Below are 24,229 nucleotides of genomic sequence, written 5' to 3' on the forward strand. Positions count from 1 at the left end.
TGAATGGATTGGTACAAATCGGTTGCCGACGTGGAGACCAGTGAGCAAAAGACACAGTTGCCATAGAAAAATTGCAGTGTTTTTATTCAAAAATATCAACAATCAATTACGAATAATGTTTACAGTCCAATAATACAACATTGTCTTACAAGGGAAACATATTCAAGACAGCTACAGATGGTATAACATTAGTCCAAGGAGGAAATTTTTCCAGCAATCTCTTGAATTCATCGGTATGGTGCTCGTGATACTCCCAAAACTTTGTGACCACTCCAAAATCAGCTAATGGTCCTTTGTAGTTACTGTCATGTGTCTGAAAATAAAGATATACACCACGCTCGAGCCAAAGCACTACTCAACTAAATAACTCACCTCGAAATCCATGGTAATATTCCATGGTCCGCTCTGAATTCCGTGCGTGATGTACACAAAGTACCCTTGCTGACCATTAAACGTTACTGGTGGTGCAATCACATTCTGCAAACTCCAAGCAATCAGTTTTACCCCCGGTTTCGGCCCTACAAAAATTGCTGACTGTAAACTACCTTCCGTCTTAAAATTGATTCGTTGAACGTGATCGTTAAGCTTCTCCTTGCTTTCGTAGGCCAGGGTAACCATGTTATATATCGCAGGTGTATTCTCAGTGGATTGCCAAAAATGACTGAAAGAATTGTATAAAATATTAAGTGTACCATTGCTGGAATCATGTAAGTATTCTGACTCGAAGTGCATCTGTCGCCACATCGCATCGAACGGAACCGCACAGAAGAATTCACTCTCGCAAGACTTCATCTTTTCGACCGGTGTGAAACTATCGTCTGATGCAACGTACTGCCTAAGTGTTCGAGCTCCGTTGCGGTCCATCGTTTCAAACAAATATCCGTTGTCTGAATGCTTCAGCAGACCAATTTCATCGTGAAAATTTCGCATTGTGTGCTAAAAAATCGGTTGATTGGTGGTTGATTAGAGGTCATAGTTATCTTCCTTACCGTAACGATATGTCGCTGAGTGGATGGTTCTCTGATTGTTGCATCCCGGTAGGGAAATCCAATGGGCGTGAGACATGCCACAAGTAAAGTGGCTAGTGCCAGTGTAGAAATGGTCGCCGTTAGCTGAGTCGGTTTTCTGACCAAATTTATCAGCGGCAAAAGATAGCTGCAAGTATGTAGTACGCACAGTCCGGCAACCGTTCCAATGATGAAATCCGGATTTACAACGTGTCCAGATCGTCCGGTTATAGGAACGAACAAGTTCACGAAGACGATGTAGTAGAAAGATGCCCAGATCACCACCACGAATTGAAACAGTAGATGAACTATGATCCACCGGCGAACTGTTCGCTGAGCTACGAAGAGTGTGTTGGCGATGGTGGATAGCAGTGAACAAAGCTGCGGGATCATAAAGATGTACGCACAGCGGAATCCTGCATATGTGAGCGAAAGGTTGACGACACTCCAAAATACGTTGACACCTATCAGTTTGGCTTGCGTTAGCATTCCGGTGGTCAGTGAAGTCTAGAGTGTATAGAGAGTGTTGTTGAAACGATAGCTATTAGCTAATTTACCCTTCTTGATAGGGTTCTAGTTGTTTTTTTGTTGTGAAAAACGGTTGTTGAATCGTATTAATAATGTCTCTGGGATCCGTTTCTATATCTGAGATTCCGAGATCGATTATTATAGATCATTCGAATCAGTCAGAAATGCGAAAATTTGGATTTAAAATGATTTAATTCTTTTTATTTAAAATGAGGTAAAATATCCTTCTACGAAATCCGTTCGATCCAAAACATATCACATTGTAAGTTGGAAAATATTGACAACTTTGCAATCACCATCATGGATTTTAAAATGACATAATACATATATTTTGTAACATTCTCGTAACTGTTGTTTCGCAAATACCAATATTGTAATATTTTGGAACAACACGAACGAGCCGTAAGATGTCGACAGCCTTAAATTTGCAGAATATACTAGATATTCAGCGAAAAATGTACTGCCACGCCTAATTCTAATGCACTTATTCCTTCTAATGCAAAAAAACGGCCCCATGCAAAAAAAAAGTTAAAACATACTTGAAGTCGAAACTATTGAAAAATTGTATGAAGCTATTATGGTATTAGGAATAAAATTAAATGTCACCCGTCTGACAGACAGATAGCGTCACTATCCGAAAATCACTTTACAGTTCAATAGAAACTTCATTGAGATGACATTTCAGTTGTTTTTAAAAGAAGGGCGAATCCAGAGATGCCATTTATACAGATTTTTACATAAGCATACAGAATACAGATTTGATACAGATTTTCAAAATTTAATACGGATTTCCGAAGAAGCAAAAAAAAATTTGGGAGGAGCAATCTGTTAGTATTTAAATGCAGTGACGAAAAGCAAAGTCTTGGCATTGCATTCCTTTTGTGGAATTTGACCTTTCTGTTCCAACAGACACATGGAAAGAATTATTGCTCATTCAATATACCATTTTACATCCGTAATGTGTTGAAATAACATCTTTTAACATCATTGTATTGTTGAAATTTAATTTTATTAGTGAATACAGATAAATACAGATTTTTTACACAGAGTATTACAGATTTCCTATGAAAAAATCTTACATCTCTGGCGAATCTAACATTGACAGCGAATGGAGAAAAACGTCGATGAATCTTTCGACTTTGGTTTCAAATCCTATTTAGAAATTATCGTATATTTCCAGATCAATTTTTGATTAGTCGATGAACTGTTGGTTTACCTTTAAAAGGCATGCAAATTTCACTACTTTCCATCTATATCTACTAAATAAATCAATGTTAGTTTTGCTCTTTATACTAAAATTGAGATTTCTGTGGAATCCGAATTTTTAGGCAAAATTGTAGGATTTTGAAGCATTCATTGTTAGGTGAGAGAAACTCGATTTTTTTACTTTTGTAAGATTCATCCTTCTTTGAAAAACAGCTGATGTGTCAAAATTTTGAGATGCCACGAATTTTTGTTCAAATTCATTCAGATTTATTCAACATTGACACAAATTCGTCCAGATTCACTCGGGTCATTCAGAGACAGGCGCTTACGTCGTATATCCGACAACATTTTCGTAACCAAAAGTATACCCCAAATATTATTCAAAAGTATCAATTTGAACTTGATCATTGGTCACGTTCTAAAACAACAAAAAAACCTTAGTTTGTTAAAATCGGATCTAGCATCTTCGAGAAAATTGAGCGGAGAGAAAAAAATGTATTGTCGGCTACGTAAATTCTTTGAACTTGATTCACAACCCAAAAATAGCTTTCAAACATAAGCATAGCTTAAGCTTGTTATAATCGGTTCAGCTCAGTGGTGTCTCGTGACAAAATATATGGGTTGTGCACTTCTTGTATGGTATGATATCAGTTGTAACAGTTCGTTATAAGTAAAACTATAGATTGATGATGAATAGTGACGCTTGAGTCTTTCTATACAATGAAATAACGATATACTCTCGGATGGGAATTCTACAAATCTGACAATAACTTCATCAATAAAACCGCTTCGACGTTGCAACTGAGACAGCAATTCGTTTCCAACTGCTATAAGCATAAGCAATGAAGCCTTTCCTAGCAATGGACATACAAGTTCTCACAGAACCAAACGTGACGGAGAACAACAAATCTCAGAGCTAAGCTGATTAATTTCTCCTCTTCCTGAATCTGTGATGTGACTCATGTGCACGGAAAAGATACTAACACGGCGACAAGAGATACAAGAGAATTTTTGTTCTATATATGTCATCATAACGCTGTTAAGTGTATGTGTTTCATCGGCTGAGCATCTGACCTTAGAGTAAAATTTTAAATTGAAAACGTGTTGATTCCAAACTGGTTCTAAACATATTGTGTGTTGTCCCACATTGGCATTAGGCCCTTTTAAGAGGAACTCAGATATTTTGAACCTGATAGTGTAAGAGTGCATTATTTTGTTTTGAAAGCTATCGCAATTGCTAATTATTAAGATTTTTTTTTATTCAATATTATAGTATAATTTTAAGGCACACTGCTTAAGCTCTAAGATGCCAAGGGTATTTACTAATCTTAATTACGACTAACTTAAAACTAGAAAAGTATCATTATGTAATGTAGCGGTAGCGGATTCTCGAGAAGCTATCGGTAGTGGCCGGTGAATTGAATATCGCATGAGGGTCTTCCATATGCCGTTGGCGAAGATCCATGTTGGCCGCATCCTTCGGTCCGTGTGGGTCCGCGGGAAACACCCCCAGGCTACGAAGGCCCGGCGGGTGGCCCGCATGCCGGTTTTCGACTGGGGCGGCCTTCCGTGGACGATGATGGTGATGTTACGGAAGAGAATGAAAAAAAAAGTAAATATAGTGGAAACGGGGTAAAAAGGGGATGTGGGAACAAAATGTTTGAAAACGATAAAGATCTAATTAGTTGCCATCGAGATGGTGAAGAGACAGGGAAGGGGTAACGAAAAAGTGAGTGACAAAAAAAGATCTTGTTAGTTCCAATGAAGATGGTGGACAGGGACGGGGATCGAGAGAATCGGGCGGATGTTAGTGTCGAACCTGTAGGTGGAGTTTATACTTTCTGAGCGAGGGATAACACATTACACTTGTATATCAATGTGTTTAAGGTACTGGTATATGAGAAGCATATATAAACTATCCCGACTCGCCAACACATCCCGAACCGGAACCTCAGGCGGTCTACCTCGGGCCCTAAGGGATTCCAGTAGCTTCGACCTGGCGTCACGATACTCTACGCACGACCACACGACATGCTCGATGTCCTGATAACCGTCGCCACAGGTGCAGAGACCGCTCTCCGCAAGCCCAACACGCCGGAGATGTGCGTTGAAGGTGTAGTGATTTGACATGAGCCGCGACATAACACGAATGAAATCGCGACTCACGTTCATCCCCCTGAACCAAGGTTTCGTCGATACCCTAGGGATAATGGAATGTAGCCATCGTCCCAGTTCGCCATTGCTCCATGAAGTTTGCCAACTTTCGAGAGTTTTCTGACGAGAGATACTGAAAAATTCATTGAAGCAGATTGGTCTTTCATAAATATCACCTTCTAATGCGCCCACCTTAGCCAATGAGTCTGCCTTTTCATTGCCTGGAATGGAACAATGCGAAGGGACCCAGACTAACGATATTAAATAAGACCGTTCAGATAAAGTTCGCAAGTGTTCCCGTATTTTCCCCAGGAAATATGGGGGATACTTTCCTGGCTTCATTGCCCGGAGAGCTTCTATTGAGCTTAGACTGTCCGTGACAATGAAGTAATGGTCTTTGGGCAAGGTTTCAATGATCTCAAGGGTGTACTGAATAGCAGCTAATTCTGCGACGTAAACTGAAGCCGGATCATTGAGTTTGTGAGAAGCGGTGATGTTTTGATTGAAGATGCCGAAGCCTGTGGACCTGTTGATGTTTGAACCGTCAGTGTAAAACACCTTTTCACAGTTGACTGTTCTAAATTTATTATAAAAAATATTTGGGGCCACTTGAGGGCGCACGTGATCCGGGATTCCACGAATTTCTTCTCTCATGGATGTGTCGAAAAACACAGTAGAATCAGAAGTATCCAAGAAATGAGCACGATTGGAAACAAACGAAGAAGGATTAATATTCTGAGCCATGTAATCAAAATACAAGGACTTAAAACGGGTCTGAGAATTGAGCTCGACAAGCCTTTCGAAGTTTTCAATCACCATCGGATTCAAGATGTCGCATCGGATTAGCAATCGATATGAGAGATCCCAGAATCGGTTTTTCAACGGTAAGACGCCCGCGAGCACTTCGAGACTCATCGTATGAGTCGACTGCATGCAACCTAAGGCAATACGCAAACAACGATACTGAATTCTTTCCAGCTTGATGAAATGAGTGTTCGCCGCGGATCGGAAGCAAAAGCATCCGTATTCCATCACGGACAATATCGTTGTTTGGTATAACCTGATCAGGTCTCCTGGGTGGGCACCCCACCATGATCCGGTTATTGTACGAAGAAAATTGATTCTCTGTTGGCATTTTTGTTTCAGATACCTAATGTGACATCCCCAGGTGCCTTTGGAGTCGAACCAGACCCCGAGATATTTAAATGTGAAGACCTGAGCTATGGTTTCACCCCCTAGTTGAAGCTGTAATTGTGCTGGTTCTCGCTTCCTTGAAAATACAACCAGCTCAGTTTTCTCCGTAGAGAACTCGATACCCATTTGAAGAGCCCATGTCGACAAGTTGTCGAGGGTATCTTGCAATGGTCCTTGGAGATCGGCAGCTTTGGGTCCTATAATGGACACAACGCTGTCGTCGGCAAGTTGTCTTAGCGTGCAAGATGTGTTGATACATTCATCAATGTTGTTCACGTAAAAGTTGTATAAAAGGGGGCTTAAGCATGAGCCCTGAGGAAGACCCATATAGCTGAATCGTATTGTCGACAATTCACCATGCGCGAAATACATGTATTTCTCGGACAACAGATTATACAAAAAGTTATTCAAAATTGGTGAAAGACCATGCTGATGCAACTTCTCAGATAGGATGTTTATGGAAACTGAATCAAAAGCCCCCTTGATGTCTAGGAAAACTGACGCCATTTGTTCTTTACGAGCAAATGCCATTTGAATTTCGGTTGAGAGCAACGCAAGACAATCGTTCGTTCCTTTGCCCCTGCGGAAGCCGAATTGTGTATCTGAAAGTAAGCCATTAGTCTCGACCCAATTGTCTAGACGAAACAGAATCATTTTTTCGAACAATTTCCGGATACAGGAAAGCATAGCAATCGGCCGATACGAATTGTGATCGGAGGCTGGTTTCCCTGGTTTTTGAATGGCGATAACTCTTACTTGTCTCCAGTCATGTGGGACAATATTATCCTCAAGAAGCCTATTGAATAAATTCAATAAGCGCCTTTTGGCAGAGTCAGGCAAATTTTTCAACAAGTTGAATTTGATTTTGTCTAACCCCGGAGATTTATTGTTACACGATAAAAGCGCAAGTGAGAACTCGACCATCGAAAAAGGTGTTTCGTTTCTGTTTGATGAAGCGACGCGCATGATTGTCTGTTCCGGAACAGAGTCAGGACATACTTTTTTAGCGAAATCGAATATCCAGCGGTTAGAATATTCCTCGCTTTCGTTTGTGGTGTTTTTGTTGCGCATTCGTCGGACTGTGTTCCAAAGAGTGCTCATTGATGTTTCTCTCGATAATCCGTCTACGAATCGACGCCAATAACCGCTTTTCTTCGCTTTAATCAAGCTTTTCATTTTAGCGTCTAATGCCGCGTAGTTTCTGAAATTATCAGGTGTTCCGTTTTTCCTAAACTCGACAAATGATGAAGTTCTCTCCGCGTTTAATTCTGAGCACTCTTTGTCCCACCACGGGTTGGGGGGACGGATGTTAGTTTTCGCGCCGGGTACACGTTTCGTCTGAGCTTGAGTCGCGGTGTCGAGAATCAAGCCAGCCAAAAATGTGTACTCTTCCTCCGGAGGAAGTTCTTGTGTTGTTTCTAGATTCTCAGATATCAAATTTGCGTAGCATTTCCAATCAATGTTTCGTGTGAGGTCATACGAAACATTGATTGTTTCCGATGGTCTTAATCCGGTGGCGATTGAAATTACGATAGGCAGATGATCGCTACCGTGGGGATCAGGGATTACCTTCCACGTGCAACCCAACCGTAGCGATGTCGAGCAAAGGGATAAGTCCAGCGCACTTGGTCTTGCTGGTGGTGCAGGAATTCGTGTCATTTCCCCCGTATTCAAGATTGTCATATTGAAGTTGTCGCAGATATCATGGATCATAGTTGATCTGTTATCGTCGTGAAGACAGCCCCATCCCGTACCGTGTAAGTTAAAGTCTCCTAAAACCAACGTCGGTGCGGGAAGAAGCTCTATGATATCATTGAGCCGCCGATGCCCAACCGAGGCTCTTGGAGGAATGTAGATGGAAGCAATGCAAAGGTCCTTGCCTTTGATTGTAACATGACATGCGACAACTTCAATACCTGGTATCGAGGGGAGGTTAATGCGATAGAAAGAATAGCACTTTTTGATCCCCAAAAGTACTCCTCCATAGGAATCATCTCGATCCAGACGAATAATGTTAAAATCGTGGAAGTTTAAGGGTATTTCAGAAGTTAGCCAAGTTTCGCACAATGCAAATGCGTCACATTTCAGATTATTTACTAGAAATTTGAAAGGATCTATTTTTGGGATGATACTTCTACAATTCCACTGTATAACAGTGATTGTATCCGTGACCTCGGTGGGTGTCTTAGCCATCGAAGGATACGATCGCTGAAAGAAGGGGCCATTTTGCAGTCAACTGCTTCAAGAATGTTTTAACTGTAGGAATAAAAGCCATTATCAGGCTTTTAAGAGGTTCAGAAATATTGAAAGTAGACATGATCCAGTCCACAATATCAGAGAATTTAACAAACCCAGTATTTGGTAAATTTTCTGACTGATCTTTAGGGACTTTCGGGGGTTTTGAAGTCCCAGGAAGTGATGGAAATTCTTGCTCGGAATTTAATTTTCCAAGGCCTGGAGCTTTTTTCTCTGGTTTTTTGCCATCACTACCAGTTGTTGTAATTTTTCGGAACCCATCAGAGGACATCTTCGAACCCTTACTAGGGAGCTTTTGAGAAGATTTATTTCTTCTCTTTCTAATTGATGAGCTATGAGGGACAGCCGAAGATGTACCTTCGAGGGGGTCATCATATTCGCTCTCGTCAGTTGACAAGTAAGCGTAAGGATTTTCGGTAGGTGGCGTAGCACATTTCAACATTTCTGCAAAAGAGCGTTTGGAATGTTGCTTGAGTGAACGCTTCATTTTATCCTTACGCAATTTGTACACGGGACAATCAGAGAGGTCATGCGGCCCCTCCTTACAGTAGAGACACTTTTCATTGTCTCCACTGCAGGAGTTATCCGCATGACTCCCTCCACACTTTATACACCGGGATTTATTGCAACAATGGGATGCTGTATGTCCCAATTGTTTGCAATTGGTGCAGTTCATGACCCGCGGCACAAAAAGACGAACAGGTAAACGGACTCGGTCCAGGAGGACGTAATTAGGCAAAGCCGAGCCAGCGAAAGTCACCCGATACGAGTCTGATGGGATATAGGACTTAGTCCCATCCTCAGCGGTCGATACTGAACGCAATTGCTTGCAGTCCAGTATCTTAACGTTCTTGAGTAGGGGGTTTTTAAAACCACCTGCCCCATGCTTAAGAACGTCCTCGCAAGTCAGACTCGGATCGGTGATCACGCCGTCTATCTCGACTTCGCGAGCTGGTACGTATACGCGATACTCCCGCGTGAAATGCTCACTTCGAACGATCTCATTAGCCTGTTTTGCACTGGCTAACAAGACCCTAAGCTTGTCCGGGCGTACTTTCTCAATTTTTTGTACAGTATTGTATCGCGAGGACAGGTCATTAGAAAGTCTTAGAAGGTTCAATTTTTTACCGTTGGCTTTGGTCCGGATGTAAACCGCATACGGTCCGGCCGGGAGTGCAAGCCCATCGGGATAGCTTCTAATGCGAGATTTATTGCCATCAGAAGCATCCATTTGATCATCTAGGGGAAGGTCAGGCAATTCTGTGCCTTTTGTCATGGCACGGAAATGTGTCCGTGCGGGTAAATATTAGGGGGCAATAAAAATCTAATGGTACTGAACAACAGGGAAAAGAAAAAAAATACTTAGCTTTAGCTCTCGAAGGGTGATCGGCCGACAAGGCCCGGTCCTAGGCAACCGGTGAATATTCCAGTTCAATAAAGTGCAAAAAACCTCTTTGAGGAAAAAGCACTTTGTTTTTAGTCTCTCACTACACTGTCCAATGAAACCAATCTTTTTATCACTATATATATTTATCACTGTTTCTAATGTACAACGATATATACGCAGCGCCCAGCGCTGGCGCTGGCTAACGGTACCACACGCTGTGCTGCTTTACACAAGCTCACAGTCGGCCTTGAGAACGGATTAATTAGAACTATCACTCGACCGCACTGATGCACACAATAGAATACGGAATGACCTTGATAACGGAATAAAACAATTCACCACGCGATTGGAGAAAGCAGAATTTACGTCCGATCGATCCGATAGTCACGGCACGAATGATAATTAATAAGATGATTATAGAACCAGCGATAGGATGAATAAAAACTCTTTGAGATGATATTAAGAGCAGAATAATGAACATTTCAGGAGTGTTTTTTGCTGTTTCCAAGAAATGTGAATCGATTTTCAAGGTGGAGCAAGGCGAAATAAGCTGCAATATGAAATAATCATAGTGATTTTAGCGACAAATGAGATGTAATAGGGAGCCGTTATCCTAGTTGAAATTGTTTCATATGTGAAAGGAAAAATTAAAAATATTAGGGATCAAACAGTGCATTTGATTTTATATCAAGCCTATCCATATTTGCAAATTGTTCAATGGTACAGGTAGGCATCCCCAAATTTAAGATATCGCCAAATGTCGATATGAAGTCATTTGTCGTTTGCTGGAAAATATGAAAAAAAAAACGAAAATATAATTAGGCAGCTTTTCTATGTAAGGTTTTGCTTCAACTAAACAAGCATTTTAACCGTATAAAATGTCTAATGGTCGATTGCTACTTAGAAATTAACTTTTAACAGTGCTAATGTTTCTATTTACAGTATAAAAATCCAGAGAAACAAAGCCATTTCTTTGAAATACGAATTTTCTCATAGCTCACTCTACGGACATTATGCCCCACCTTCGAGTAAACAGTATGCTTCGAGTTAAAGTATTGTTTTAAAGATATATCACAATTATTAAAACAAAATGTAGCGTTGGGAGGATAAAAAATGTTGGTTTCCAATTGTAAATAATTGATTATGCAATTGATTTCTGATGCAAAGAATATCTTCTTTATCTGCATTTCTTCTATATCGACATTTCAAAGGGCATGTTGCATCATTGTAGTGGTGTGTACCACTGATTTTTTGTGTAGCATATTATACGGTTGCAGAGGCATCATGCCTAAGGCAAACGAAAAAACTGAGAATGTGGTCGTTTTGAAGAATGTGTTTGTATCAATCAGGGGTGGCATTATGTATCTCGATTCGACTAAAATTTTATCGAATCGACCACGTTTCGTATTATGGTTCTCGATTCGAAGTCGATCATCGAGCTTCGTTCGACTTCACTCGAAGAAGTATTAGATTATCGAGAAGTTTTGGCATTATGGAAACAAAACAATTGAACTCGTAAACGACTGAACTAGAGCTGTGCGCCGATCAAAATGGTCAACATCGGCGGCTGAAACGTCTTTTTGACCAGCGGCGGCGGCGAATCGGCGTGACGCTATTTCCTGAAAACATCGGCGGCGGAGGCGGCGCGATTCGGCGTAATCAATTATAAACATATTAAAAATTTTAATGTTGATTCACACAGGACAATTTCTCTATCTTATTGTTTTGTCGACCTACAATCAACGATCCTAATGTTTATGTGATCCATTAAAGCCAACGTAGTGAATGGAGATGGTAAATGTTTTCGAATGCATCGAATTAGAGGAGAAATTGAGATGAATATAAGTGCGATATTTGGAGATGGTTGACTATTGTTTAAATAAATATTTCATTCATATACAAAGGATTTGTTTTTTATGAGCAAGAAATATGAAGTTTTATTCGGAACTATTTTTCAAATCGCTTTTTACATAGTTGATAATTATCATGTATAAAAATCGTTTTATCAACTCAAAAAATAAGTATATCTTTTTCGTACGTATGTAATTAACATAAAATCGATTAGGCGCTCAAATTCATTCAGATATCAAAAATAATATCAAATTAACAAATTCAAATTTTAATTACTTCACATTTGTAACGATTTCTTATAAAAACGGGTAAATTCATTTGAAAAGTCATAGTAGAAGTAGAAGAAAATGTTTTTACTTTGAGTTGGTAACGTTGATCTTAATCTATTGTGCGAAAACTAACATTTATTTAGAATGGATCATGAAATTTTGTTCAATACCATTTTTCAAATGCCCAGAAATAACAAATAAAGTATCCAAAATAAATGGTACTCGATCACTAAACATTCTAGTACCTGAGAAATCAACACTACACTGGTTTCTAAAAAAAATGTTAATCGGAAAAAACCTAACATTATTTATTTTTTTCGGAAGAATCCTCCTTTTTTTGGTTCCATTTTTCATTTTCAGATGTCGCGACCGATAATGTGCCAATAGCTCAAAACCTTTTAAATAAAGACAGAAAATAGGCTTTGAATCAAATGACATTGGCTTCGGTTGACATCGGTAGTACTGATTTTCAGTATAAGTAGGAGGAAAGTAACTGTACTGTAATTTTCAATGAATTTTCATGAAAACTGTAAACAATTTTCCACATTGATAAAATCATTTTTTCGGCTGATGTAATATTATCGGCGGCACGATTAAAATGTGATAACCGGCACGCTGATCATCTTTTTCTTAAATTGGCGGCGTGTCGAAATTATCGGCGGCGGCGCACAGCTCTAGACTGAACTCGATAAGAAATGGTCGAAAGCCTTATTATTATCGACTATGTGCTTTCGAATACGTTTTTTTTATTTAAAGGTAGTTATCGATAACATCTTAGATTTTCATAAACATATTAGTATTGATAATCTTTATTCTAATGCATTGTTTTGAATATCATTATACATTTTGTGTATTTGGCATATCATGTACAAGTCGAACTGTTTAAAAAGCATATTAATTGAAAGCTTCGTGGTGTTTATTTAAAATAACAAAAATAAGTCGAAACTTACATATGCCCAGTAACTGTAGCTAGTAATAAAATTTCTGAATCACATGGACAGAAAACGTCGCACAAACGGATTGTGGTAAAAAGCTTATTCGCTTGATAACAATGAACGAATAATGTTTTTACCCATATATCTAACTCGAGTAAATTGAAAAATTTGTCCAAACACCTTGAAAGTATTTAGAATATGCCAAAAGTATCACTATCTCGTGCTATTAGCGCGTATTTGACTCTTCAATAGTACCTAAATAGATTATGTATACTACAAAGAATGGGTTGCTTCTGGTATATTAAAGTTAAAGCAATACCTCCTAATAAATATGAGAAAATACTACAATGAAAGCTGCAGAGCCTAAAAGCCTTTGATTAAAACTATACATATGGATAACGTAAATTGTATTAGACTTGCAACAATACATGAAAAACACAGAATTTTTTTATTATAATTTCAAAAGTTCATCGATAAATTGTGTACAAGAACACGCTTGAAAAAATTCTTTACGTTTTCAAATGGAGTGGAAACGGATCTGCTTCTTGATTTAAATTTCAGAAATGGGTTCATGTTAATTTCGTGGTAACTTAAAACCGCAGTAATACAAACAGTTTTCTTCTTTTCAGTACTTGAACCGAGTATATGTTATCGAAAAGTACCCAAACAATAATTCACAGTTAAATTTTTTTTCATGATTGCAATATATATGGGATTGTTTACCTATGTTTGTTATGACAGTTCGAGCAGCGTCAGTCGAAATCTAGTACCACATTGTTAGGATCTCGATCACGAGGTCGAAAGCGATACGTAATGCCACAGTTCAGTCCAATCGACTTCAAAAATAATCGTTTCGAGCAACTCGATTCGAGATACATAATGCCAGCCCATCACTTCTACTGGAATCATTATGTTCCTCAAGCATATTGCAATGAAATACCTACATTCTCGAAGAAAATATATCAGTACATTCAGAAATATCGCAATGTTTTCTTAAAGGGGGCGTATTATAACACTTTACCCTACCATTCTGATATTGCTCTAGATGAACGGGTTGAAAATTTTGAAATTATCCCCGCGATCCAATTGTTTTGTGCTGTAATCTCTTATACCCATATCTACAGTTTCTTCTTTCCCTGTCCTTTTCTTTATATAAATAGTAAGAAGACAAGGAAAACTCCAAATCTCCAAATTACTCAAGGAATGTGTTATAATTACGGTGCTATGTAGTTCTACAGGGATTATTTATCCAAAATTCTTTTGTTCAAAACACCACGTTTTATTTTCAAAACGTACTTCGAACCATCCGATAAAATTGGTAATATAGTAGATTGCATAGTGCCAATTTTTGTTTACTTTTTTTTATAAATCTCACGTCAATTGAGAATTTTACAATCCGGATTTAAATTAGCAACTAGCTGGAGAAAGATTTGCATCGGGTAACTTATTAGAAATCGTCGTTAAAATGTGGCGTAGAAATGTTGGAACAATATTATTGCTCTTCAAGAAGAATACACTCAAGTCACTTTTTTATGTGGGTGATACGCATCGCATTATAAAAATAAAAGCAAAGCAAAGCCTTGGTATTACATTCCTGTAGTGGAATTTGACCTTCTGTTTCAACAGACTTCGCAGCCGATTCAGAGTGTTCAGAACCATAGCATGTCTGGTGCTACGATTCTACTGACAAAAATTATAAAAATAATCGAATGAAAAAAAAAACGCATAACTTAGACAATTCACTTGAATATTACAACAAATTGAATAAACAAATATTCAAAAAAACAAATCCGCCGTATTTTCAACGTAACTGTCGAAGCACGCCAAAAACCTACCTGCCTGTTTTCGAAATACATATTGAAAAACATTTGCGCCAAACAGTGCACTACGATCGCCGGAGCGCAGTACATTCCCAGTACCAGCCATGGATTGCTGTACCACGTCATCATTCGATCCATAGCTTCCATTTGGTTGGACAGCACTGTAGTGGTTGCTAGGCTCAGCAGTGTACCGAACGTCACAGCCAAAAACCCATACAACACTTCCTTCTGTATTGACCTATTATCCCGACCACCAGTGGCACTCGATAGGCCCAGATATGGTATCAGTACAGCAAGCACCGCCACTGTTGCATTGATAAGTTTAGCCAATCGAGAGGAATATTTGACGAAAAACACTCCCAGAAAATCATAGAACACGGCACTTGACCTTTGGTCATCGGCAGCAGCTGATAAGTGCTCCGAGTTAGCCATTCCCCTAGTCAAGGCCAACATATTATCTCCGGTATGTTGCAGGACTGGCAACGACAGATAATCCAGCGAGTCGTACTGGGTGTGATAGCGATAGCCGTTCAAAAAGTGAGCTAAATCCATCCCAGGTATTTCGCCGTAATCTCGAAAAATCCTAAAGTCCGTATCCGACGGAATCAAACCCGTTTTGAACAGTTCCTCTGCCATGGCTTGTGCAAACGGATAGCGCACCGTTTGCGCATAAACATCCACCATCCAGGAACGGTTCGGTCCACTTTGAAACAGTACTTCCTTTCCACCGGAACCGGCAGACTCCAGATTTAGGAACGCTTTGATCTGCTTTGCCCAGGGATGCTGCGTGATAAATCCGTGCGATGCCTGTAGCAATGTTTCTTCAGCGCCGTTGAACAGGAATACTATCGAGTGCCGGTTCCGTTCCGGTGTTCGCGACATCACACGTAAAATTTCCAGCACCACAGCACAGCTCGCCACGTCATCGCTGGCTCCAGGACTGCTGGGAACAGAATCGAAATGACAGTTCAGCAGCAATGCATCCTCACTTTGTCCAACCAATTTGACCACAACGTTCTGAACGTTTCGATAAACGGTCGTCATCGATGTGCCATAGAAGGTAAAATTGAACACTCCGGTCACAATTTGGTTCTCCATGATCACCTCCTGATCGGCGTGTTTCGTAGCTTGGATAGCCTCAATTTCTCGTTTGAAAATTGCCACCGCCTGCTCATCATTTGCTTTCGATCCTGCAACCCTCGGGCCAAGGTCAGTGAAGCTTTTCAAATTACTCCACGCACGTTCGGCGATAAACGTCGCTGGGAATTGTTTCAAATCAGCGATTGTCAGAGCTTCCGGTAGATGCATGAGGAAATAATTTGACACGGCACCACCAGCCAGCACCAGGAGTACTATCACTAGTCCATAGCGTGGATCCAACCGGTGAATATTGTCGGTATCGTGATCGATTCTGAAATGTTTGGTTTTGGGGATTCGGTCCGATTTAGCCATCGCGCACTGCTCGAACTTGACTGGCTGCTGATTTACCAGTTACGGTAGCAAAAGCCGAATTGGACGGCTATTATCACTGCGATATGTGTACCTGATACCGTCGTTCAACTGATTACTGAGTATTGCAGTGCTGTCAAGTTCAAACCGATTAGATTATTTCAGCTTATTTCGATAAACAGTTATTAAATCCACTTGTTGGTATTATGTTATTGAATAAAATCTGTATGAAAATATATTCTGGATTTTATTAATTCAAGCGTATCTTGGAATCATTTCATTATTGAAAATAAGTGAGAGTAGATTGTATGGGAGTTTCGGGTCGTGTAGCACTAATCGCGTTAATTGCGAAACCCGCAAAAAAATTTAATCATAATTCAACAAAACCGGGACTGGTTGGCCGAATTTTGCTTCCGGAATTTCGGTTAGACTTTTTGACAAACAGTTTGCGTTGTCATGACGATACAACCCTTGAACACATATGTATTTTTTACTTTCTTGAAGAAAATGTACATGAAATTTCCGAAATCGAAAAAAAAATTAATGTCAAAAGTCTTAGAATTGCATTAAATGTCGAGATTTAGTGTCATCTAGAAAAATATTTCGAATAATCGACTTTCTGGGACCTAGAAAAAATCTCAAAATTTTTCTTAGTCCCAGAAAGTCGATATTTTGAAAAAAAAAAAAATTTTTAAGATGACACTAAATCTCGACGTTTCATACAATTGTAAGACGTTTGACATCATTTTTTTTTCTTTTTCGGAAATCTCATATACTCCAATTTCGGAAATCTCATGTACTTCATGTACTTTGGTTCATATTGTTTCGAGTTCTTCAGGTTTTAGCATTAAAAATACCTTACACTTGACTATACGGGGCCGGGTGTCAATTGAAAGTTTCAAAAATAGCCGCGTAACCTCGTTCTGTCATAATTTTGAACGATTATAGCTCAGTCATTTGTTGATGAATTGATATAATTTAACAACCAATCGATTCGGAAACGTTTAACTTAAGCATATATGGCAACGTCGTTTCAGTATTTCAATAGCATACTAATGAAAAATTGCTTCGGATCGACCTATGTTTTAACGAACCAATCACAGCATGTCATCATGATGTCATCCGTTTGATTTCTCTCGCACGGTTGACGTTTTCAATCGGTGCTTTAAATCTCGAATTTCATTTAGTAGCAATTCTGCTTCGATTGATATAGGGAGGATTGACGTCATGCAAGGGATCTGCATCGTATGAAACTTCGCATAAATCAAAATCTATAAATATGTGCCATTTTACAATATAACTTTAGATGGTGGCTGCTTGCTAACGAAACAGGTAACTTGTCCAGTGAGTGGATGACAAAACTGAGTTGAATCCATTCGCTCGCTGGATACTTACTGTGTGTGGACCCCATTTTCCGTCTGCTGAACACCGTGTTCGTATGAGTATATTGAATACCGATCAGCTGTTGATTCTACGATAACTAGCAGACCAATTTAGAACTATCGGTAATAGATTTTTCAGACCTAATTTGAAGCGTTTGTATCTCGGTGATTTGTTGATGGATTAGCAACGTTTAACTTAATACGAAAGCATTACTTCAATATTGTAGGCTTAAAAATGGATTGGTTTACCGACGGGCAGAGATGGCATTTCACCACAGTGATAAACGCTAGAGTCAGATTTCTGCCACACCGAGGATGAGAAAAACGAAGCACCGCACAAAGAGGAAAGCGCACTTCTTCTCAGTGTCGAATAGACAGCATTTGAGTGTGTGCTTGTGGTTAAAGCAGCTGGCGCGAGTGAAACACATTCTCTTCGCATGAATCGCTCACACGCGCTCTCGTCTAAATACACCCAAGTGACCACTGGCGCGTGATTGTGAGCGAACACTTCTGTGAACTTCAATTAATAGAGAGTAGATCTGGCCTTGCTATGAAAAATTTGCAAGGACAACCGAAAATTTTACGATAAATTGTTTAATTTTGCTGATTTTGCGTGTCCACGCTTCATCTACGAAAACCATACAGCAGAGTGCTCACCGGCGTGTGCACCTCTGTGAAAGTATCTGCATCCACCTCAGAGAATTTATTAGCTAATGCTCTAGCACTTTGGTGCGATTCAGTGGAAGAGGTAAAAGGAAATAAACAAACGCACTCTTGATGCGTGCACACTTACACAACAGTGGTGTATAAATGTGAAAGAAAAGAGCTCTCGTTGAAGTTGTCAGTGCGAGGGGAGAAATTTTGCTTGCTCTTCGTCACACAGAGGAGATAGACATCTCTGCCGACTGGTCGTGTGCATACTCAGGCCCGTACCCAGAATTTCGTTTCGGGAGGGGCCCAAACATAAAAAAATATTGTTACTGACGATTGCTGTTGTACCTAATTCTCGGTGTCCCTTTCGTGGGTGTTTTTAATAGACCCTTCAAACTTTTCCACTGGAACTGTTATTGTATTACATTTCTTTGCGATTACTATCTTGTTATTTCAGTAACACATGCCTGAGACCTTCTAAATAATTATATATTTGTTTTTGATTTCGGGAGGGGCCAGGGCCCCTCGGGCCCCCTCTCTGGGTACGTGACTGTGCATACTGGAATCTTCATTTACTATGGCTTGCAAATGGCTTCAGTTAAAAGTTGTGTTATGAAGATCGACTTTCTGGGACTCAAAATTAAGTGTGTTTTTTTTTAGATGACACTAAATCTCGACGTTTCATGCAATTCCAAAACTTTTGGCATCTAAAACAGGATTTTCGATTTCGGAAATCTCAAGTACTCCACCCTATGGTGATTTTTCAAGATCGAAAATTTTCAAACCTTAGCCGCCGGGCAGAACCCCTTACCCATATTTCATTTTTAAAATTTTGCATGGGAATTCCAAAATATTGGCACTCTTATTTATATTAGAGAGGTAAAAAAGTATTTTGTCAGTTACGTCACTTATACCATCATATCTCCGGAAACCGAAGTCACAGCCATTTGATCTTTAAACTTGATCAATGGCCCGACAGTAGCTTTTAAACTTAAGTTAGTTAAAATCCTTCAGCCACCGTCAGAGAAAATTGAGCGTAAAAATATCTTTGAAAAGTGCAGACACATACATTCTTCGATCTCGTCGCTCATAAGTCGATTGGTAGGCTCCGTTTGATAGTCGATTTTGTCAGCAATTCTAATACCTTTCTATAGAGAAAGGCAAAAACCCTTCTTAATCCACTTAGTGAAATTTTCATAGTTTTTGAAAAATCATCATAGAATGTCATCCCGAAGAAAAAATGTTTAAGGTAGCGCTTCGCCGTGGTCACGGGAGTTCGCTGCCTATCCCGGGGTTTCACGCACTTTACCCAAAATTGTGAGAAAACGGGGAAGAAAACGGAAATTCCAAGAACATACGATTCTAGATAATTAATTTTTCTATCGATTCGTATATAAATTGTGCCTGATAAACATTTTTATCGAAAGATTTCGTGCGAGTTATAAAAATAAATGAGTTTTTCCTTATTCTTTCGCACGCACACAATGTCAATGCATGCATTGGGGTGTGCAAAATGCTACATGCGGTAGACGCTAACAACATTTCTTTTGTTTTCGTTGTCCGTTCTCTCTGCGTAAACGTTGAATATAGATGAGTAGAAAATGTAAGTAAGTGTTACTACTTTGTAAAATAATTTCTATTCCTGTTTCAGTAGAACCAGAAATCAGTAAAGATTTTCATCGCTACTAGCTTTGACGCTTTGTTGAAAACGTAGCACATCCCTACATATGCGAGTTGTTTATAGCGAGAAAAGGAAATAAGAAAACCAAATTTTAACAAAACTCGCACGAAATCTCGCGAAAGAAAAGTTTTCTAACTGATATTTTTCGCCAAATGCATAGTAAAATCATTTACCTACAATCGTATGTTTTTGATTTTTCGTGAATCGGGTTAGTATTTTAGAAATTTGCAATTTAGGGTGAAATTTCGGCGACAAAGCAAGAGGTAGCAGTGAGATGTCTTGCTTCGACCTGACCACGGCGAAGCGCTACCTTAAATCGACTTTCTGGAACTCAAAATTCCCAGAGAGTTGATTGAACAAAAAAATTTTTTTTAGATGACACTAAATCTCGACGTTTCATGCGATTCCTAGACGTTTGATAGCACCCCCGGGAAGAGCGATAAAAACAACGTGTTTTGACGGTTACGTCAATAAACCATCATATCTCCGAAACCAGAAGTCGCAGTCATTGAATCTTCGAACTTGATCAATGGCTCCGTTCGATAGTCGGTTTTCCAGCAATTCTCATACCTTTCTATAGAGAAAGTCAAAAACGCTGTACTTACAGAGTAGATTCAAAATTATCTACTTTTTATATCGGGTTTGCTCACTCCCCCGTTGCTAAGTGCGAACCGAACACAGTTTCGGGAAAGCTTCAGTTTCCTCAAGCGAAAACGACATGAGTACAGCGTTTTCTGCAACTCCATCGCTCACAGGTGAATCCAAATCGATAGTCAATTGCAATACAGTGAACACCCACACAAACTACCGTCGAGTGGATGGCGAAATACAATATTCATGTAATGCTTTTGAATCAAGTTAAATGCGGCAAATACATAAACAACACCGAGATACAAACACTTTAAACTAGATACGAAAAATCTATCGCCGATAGTTCCAAATTGGCCTACTAATTACCGAAAAATCAAAATCAACGACTAATTGATATTCAATATAATCAAGTGAACACAGCATCAACACACCGCACACATACAAAAGCGACTATCCAGAGAGCGAATTTATGTAACTCTCAGTTTCATCATCCACTCACAAGACAAGCTACCTGTTTCGTTGGCGGCTGGCAGCCTGCTCAAGTTAAATCGTAAAATGGCATATATTTATAGGTTCCCTTTGTGCGAAGGTTCATACGATGCAGAAGAGAGTGATACTTTTCTTGCATGACGTGAAGCCCCCTTATGACAACCGAAACAGGACTGATACTAAATTCGAAGCGTAAGCGACGTGAAGACCAAAACCGTCAGCCGTGTGAGAAAAATTAAACGGATGACATCATGATGACATGTTGTGATTGGTTCGTGAAAACATAGGTCGTCTGAAACCAATTTTTCAATCGTATGCTATTGAAATACTGAAACGACGTTGCCATACACGTTTAAATTCAACGTTTCCGAATCGATTGGTTGTTGAATTATATCAATCCATCAACAAATGGCTGAGTTATAATCGTTCAAAATTATGACAGAAGAAGGTTACGCAGCTATATTTGAAACTTTTAAATGACACCCGGCCCCGTATCCTAAGAAGTAAGTCATTTTTAATGTCAACAAATCATCTGGAAATCACTTTATATACTCTATCAACCAGAGCAGGTGTTATTTTCGTAGGAAATTCAACCAGGAAGAAAACTTCGAAGACTGCAAAACAATCCGACATTCGTAGGAAAAGTTACTAAATGAAAACAAACTCATTGTCAGAAAAATGACAGTGAACACGATTTGCTTCTCCCAAGCATAAACTTTTTGCTTCATTGTGCATTTTCACTTCATCGGTCAATCACGAAATGCAGCTACTGACGGTCTACTCCAGCTCAGTTCAGTTATTTCAACGAAGTCAACGTTGAAACTGGAGGTGATGCTTGGAGGAAGTCTACTAAAGCTAGCTTATCTTGTAGAGAAAGGTCTGAAGAACCGAATGAAACAACTTACATACATTTGCCGCGCAAGAAGTCGTGATGATTTTCAACCCCAATCAAGAAACTAAGTCCGTGAAGAAACATTCAACCACTTCCAATGAAACGATGTGCGTTCTACTTCAGAGTTATTTAGGGGTCCGATGAGAATTGCATCGTGAATGTAACAACTATATTTCGAAATATGCAAAAATTTTCATTCGTAAATTATCCAAATTTCATCAGTCGAATTCTTCATGTCAAATTCTCTGAATAATGATTTTTAGGTCCTAAAACTTCCTGATGGATGTCTTCAAACAAACATTTTTTATACCGTATTATTGTTTTAGTAATCAACAAGTTCTAATTCGCGATATCACTTGGTGCTATTACGATTGGTGGTGATATCATAGCACTATACATTTGCGTCTCCTTGCTGGTACACCACCTAGCGACAGTGCCCTGCACCAGTACAGAAATAAACACTAAAAACGGAACAGTGTGCCAAAACAAAATCATGCAAAAACAAAGTACGGTGGGTGGTGGTGGGTCCTGTGCTGTGTCTTGTTGCCGGTCTTTGAACACATCATCTCAGCGCTGGTGGTAGAAACATACGTGTTAGTGTCCTCGCTTCATTCGATTTCGTTACAGAGGTATTGGTGGAAAGCGTCGTCGGAAAATTCATTTGTCAGTAGAAAAATCGATAGCAGGTTCGAGCAAAATTTCACGTAAGTCTGGTTGAGTATCACCACGAATAATTCGGGAATTGAAGCCTTCATACAACGGAAAACTAGATCGAGGTTACTGTAAAAACTGCTGGCATCTTAGCGGCACCGGGTTTCTTCAATTGCAATTTGATATATCAAAGAACTGAAAGAAATTCAATAAAGTGAATAAGTGAACTACGAACGTTGCTCCCGTATGGAAAAGAGTCTTTTGCTGCTGGGCCTTTACATTTTGATTGATGCAGAACACTAAAAGCTATCATTTATTGTTAATTGATCATATTATAACACCTGAAAAGTTGGATTGTATCTGTCAACGTTAGTTCAATACTGTTCGGTTGAAAGAAAAGTGCGTATGTAGACACGGTGCATGAGTCATCGCAGTGCAATAAAAGTGTTCAGTGTTTCTCGCTGCTGCTGTTGTTCCGGTGATCTCGTCAAGAAATTTCATCAACACGACTACCACTTACTCGGTTGTGGAGCAGAAAAGTAAATAAGTGTCGCTATCCAGTAGCACCAGAACTAGTTTGTGGTGGAGGACGAATTTTACCTGCTTTTGTGTGATACTAAAAAGTCAAAATTTTCACCACGAATCGAAACGTAAGTAAATGTTTTGTTTTGTCCATATTGATGCAGTTTGTTTTCATTTGTTTCAGAATTTGAAGATGTATAAGAAAATAAAACCTACTAAGCAATCGTAAAGCTTCAGCTATACTTTGTGGCAATGGCTTTGTATTTGTGGCATAAATACTTTCTTGACCCTGAATTCCATACCTGGATTCTGGAATTGAATTTTGGAACCAGATTTTGAACTAGTTTCTAGTTTCCGTTGCATAATTTTGAACCTGAATTCTTGACCAAAATTTGATAAATAAATTCCAAAAATTAATTTTGAAACTGAATTCTGGTTCTGTATTCTGGAACTTAATTCTGAACCTGAACTCTAGACAACTGAATTCTGAACCTGGATTCTGAAACTTAATTCTGTAGCTTGATTCAGGACCTGAGTTCAAACAATGAATTATATTCCTGAATTCTAAAATTGAATTTGGAACTTAATTTTGAACCAGAATTCTGCACCTGAATTCTGGAACTGAATATTGGAATTTAGTTCTGGTGCTGAATTCTACAACTCGATTCTGAAACTGATTTTTTTAATCGGATTCTGTACTCTGAACTCGGACCTGAATTCTGTAACGGAATTCTAGACATTGATTCTGGAACTGAATTCAGAACCTGAGTTCAAACCCTGAATTCTGGAATAGAACATTGGCATTGAGTTTAGAGCTGAATTTAGGAACTAAATTCAGAGCTTGAATTCATGTCCTCGAGTTCTTAAACTGAATTTTAGACTACGGATCTTGATTGTGAAAATTAATTCTGGAGCTGAGTCCTATAGCGGAATTCTAGTCATGGATTCTCGAACTGAATTCTGTAATTGAATTCTAGACGTGGATTCTGAAACTTAATTTTGGAACCGATTTTCGAACCGCTACCCGGAGGGTCGTGTGTCATCTACCATTCGACTCAGTTCATCGAGTACGCAAAGTGTTTCCGTGTGTATGTACCAAAAATATGCACTCAATTTTATCGGAGATGGGTGGACCGACTTTCGCAAACTTAGATTGAAATGGGTCTTTTGGCCCTATAGCTACTGAATTTACTCAGGATTTTTAGTTCGGGAGAAAAGGAGTAAAATGTAAAAAAATGAAAAATTGTGAATTCGATTTTCTTGGAGATCACTTAACCGATTTTCTTGAACTTAGTCCCATAGCCTGCTATTGAA

The 24,229-nt window shown here is 39.2% G+C and overlaps 2 protein-coding genes across 6 annotated transcripts in view; one reads left to right on the top strand and one right to left on the bottom strand.

Moving 5' to 3' along the window:
• The window catches only part of LOC131437857 (protein RUFY3), a 48,249-nt gene that overhangs the window by 601 nt on the left and 23,419 nt on the right, over positions 1-24,229 (top strand). The window contains exon 1 of one of the 5 annotated variants that reach the window (XM_058607493.1): positions 22,105-23,043. The exons of 2 other annotated variants lie outside the window; for them this stretch is intronic. The gene's annotated coding sequence lies outside the window, so the exon portion shown is untranslated. Of the gene's footprint in view, positions 1-22,104; positions 23,044-24,229 lie in introns of those variants that run through there. 2 more of the 5 variants (XM_058607484.1, XM_058607501.1) reach the window with 2 other exon arrangements.
• LOC131437850 (endoplasmic reticulum metallopeptidase 1-like) lies at positions 66-16,127 on the bottom strand. Its single transcript, XM_058607470.1, has 5 exons — positions 14,623-16,127; positions 990-1,514; positions 722-936; positions 373-661; positions 66-313 (listed from the first exon to the last, which is right to left on the bottom strand). Exons 1-5 carry the CDS (start codon positions 16,057-16,059, stop codon positions 146-148), a joined length of 2,634 nt encoding a protein of 877 aa, XP_058463453.1. The 5' UTR covers positions 16,060-16,127; the 3' UTR covers positions 66-145.

Source organism: Malaya genurostris, chromosome 1, assembly GCF_030247185.1.
Source record: "Malaya genurostris strain Urasoe2022 chromosome 1, Malgen_1.1, whole genome shotgun sequence".
Lineage (NCBI taxonomy): Eukaryota > Metazoa > Arthropoda > Insecta > Diptera > Culicidae > Malaya > Malaya genurostris.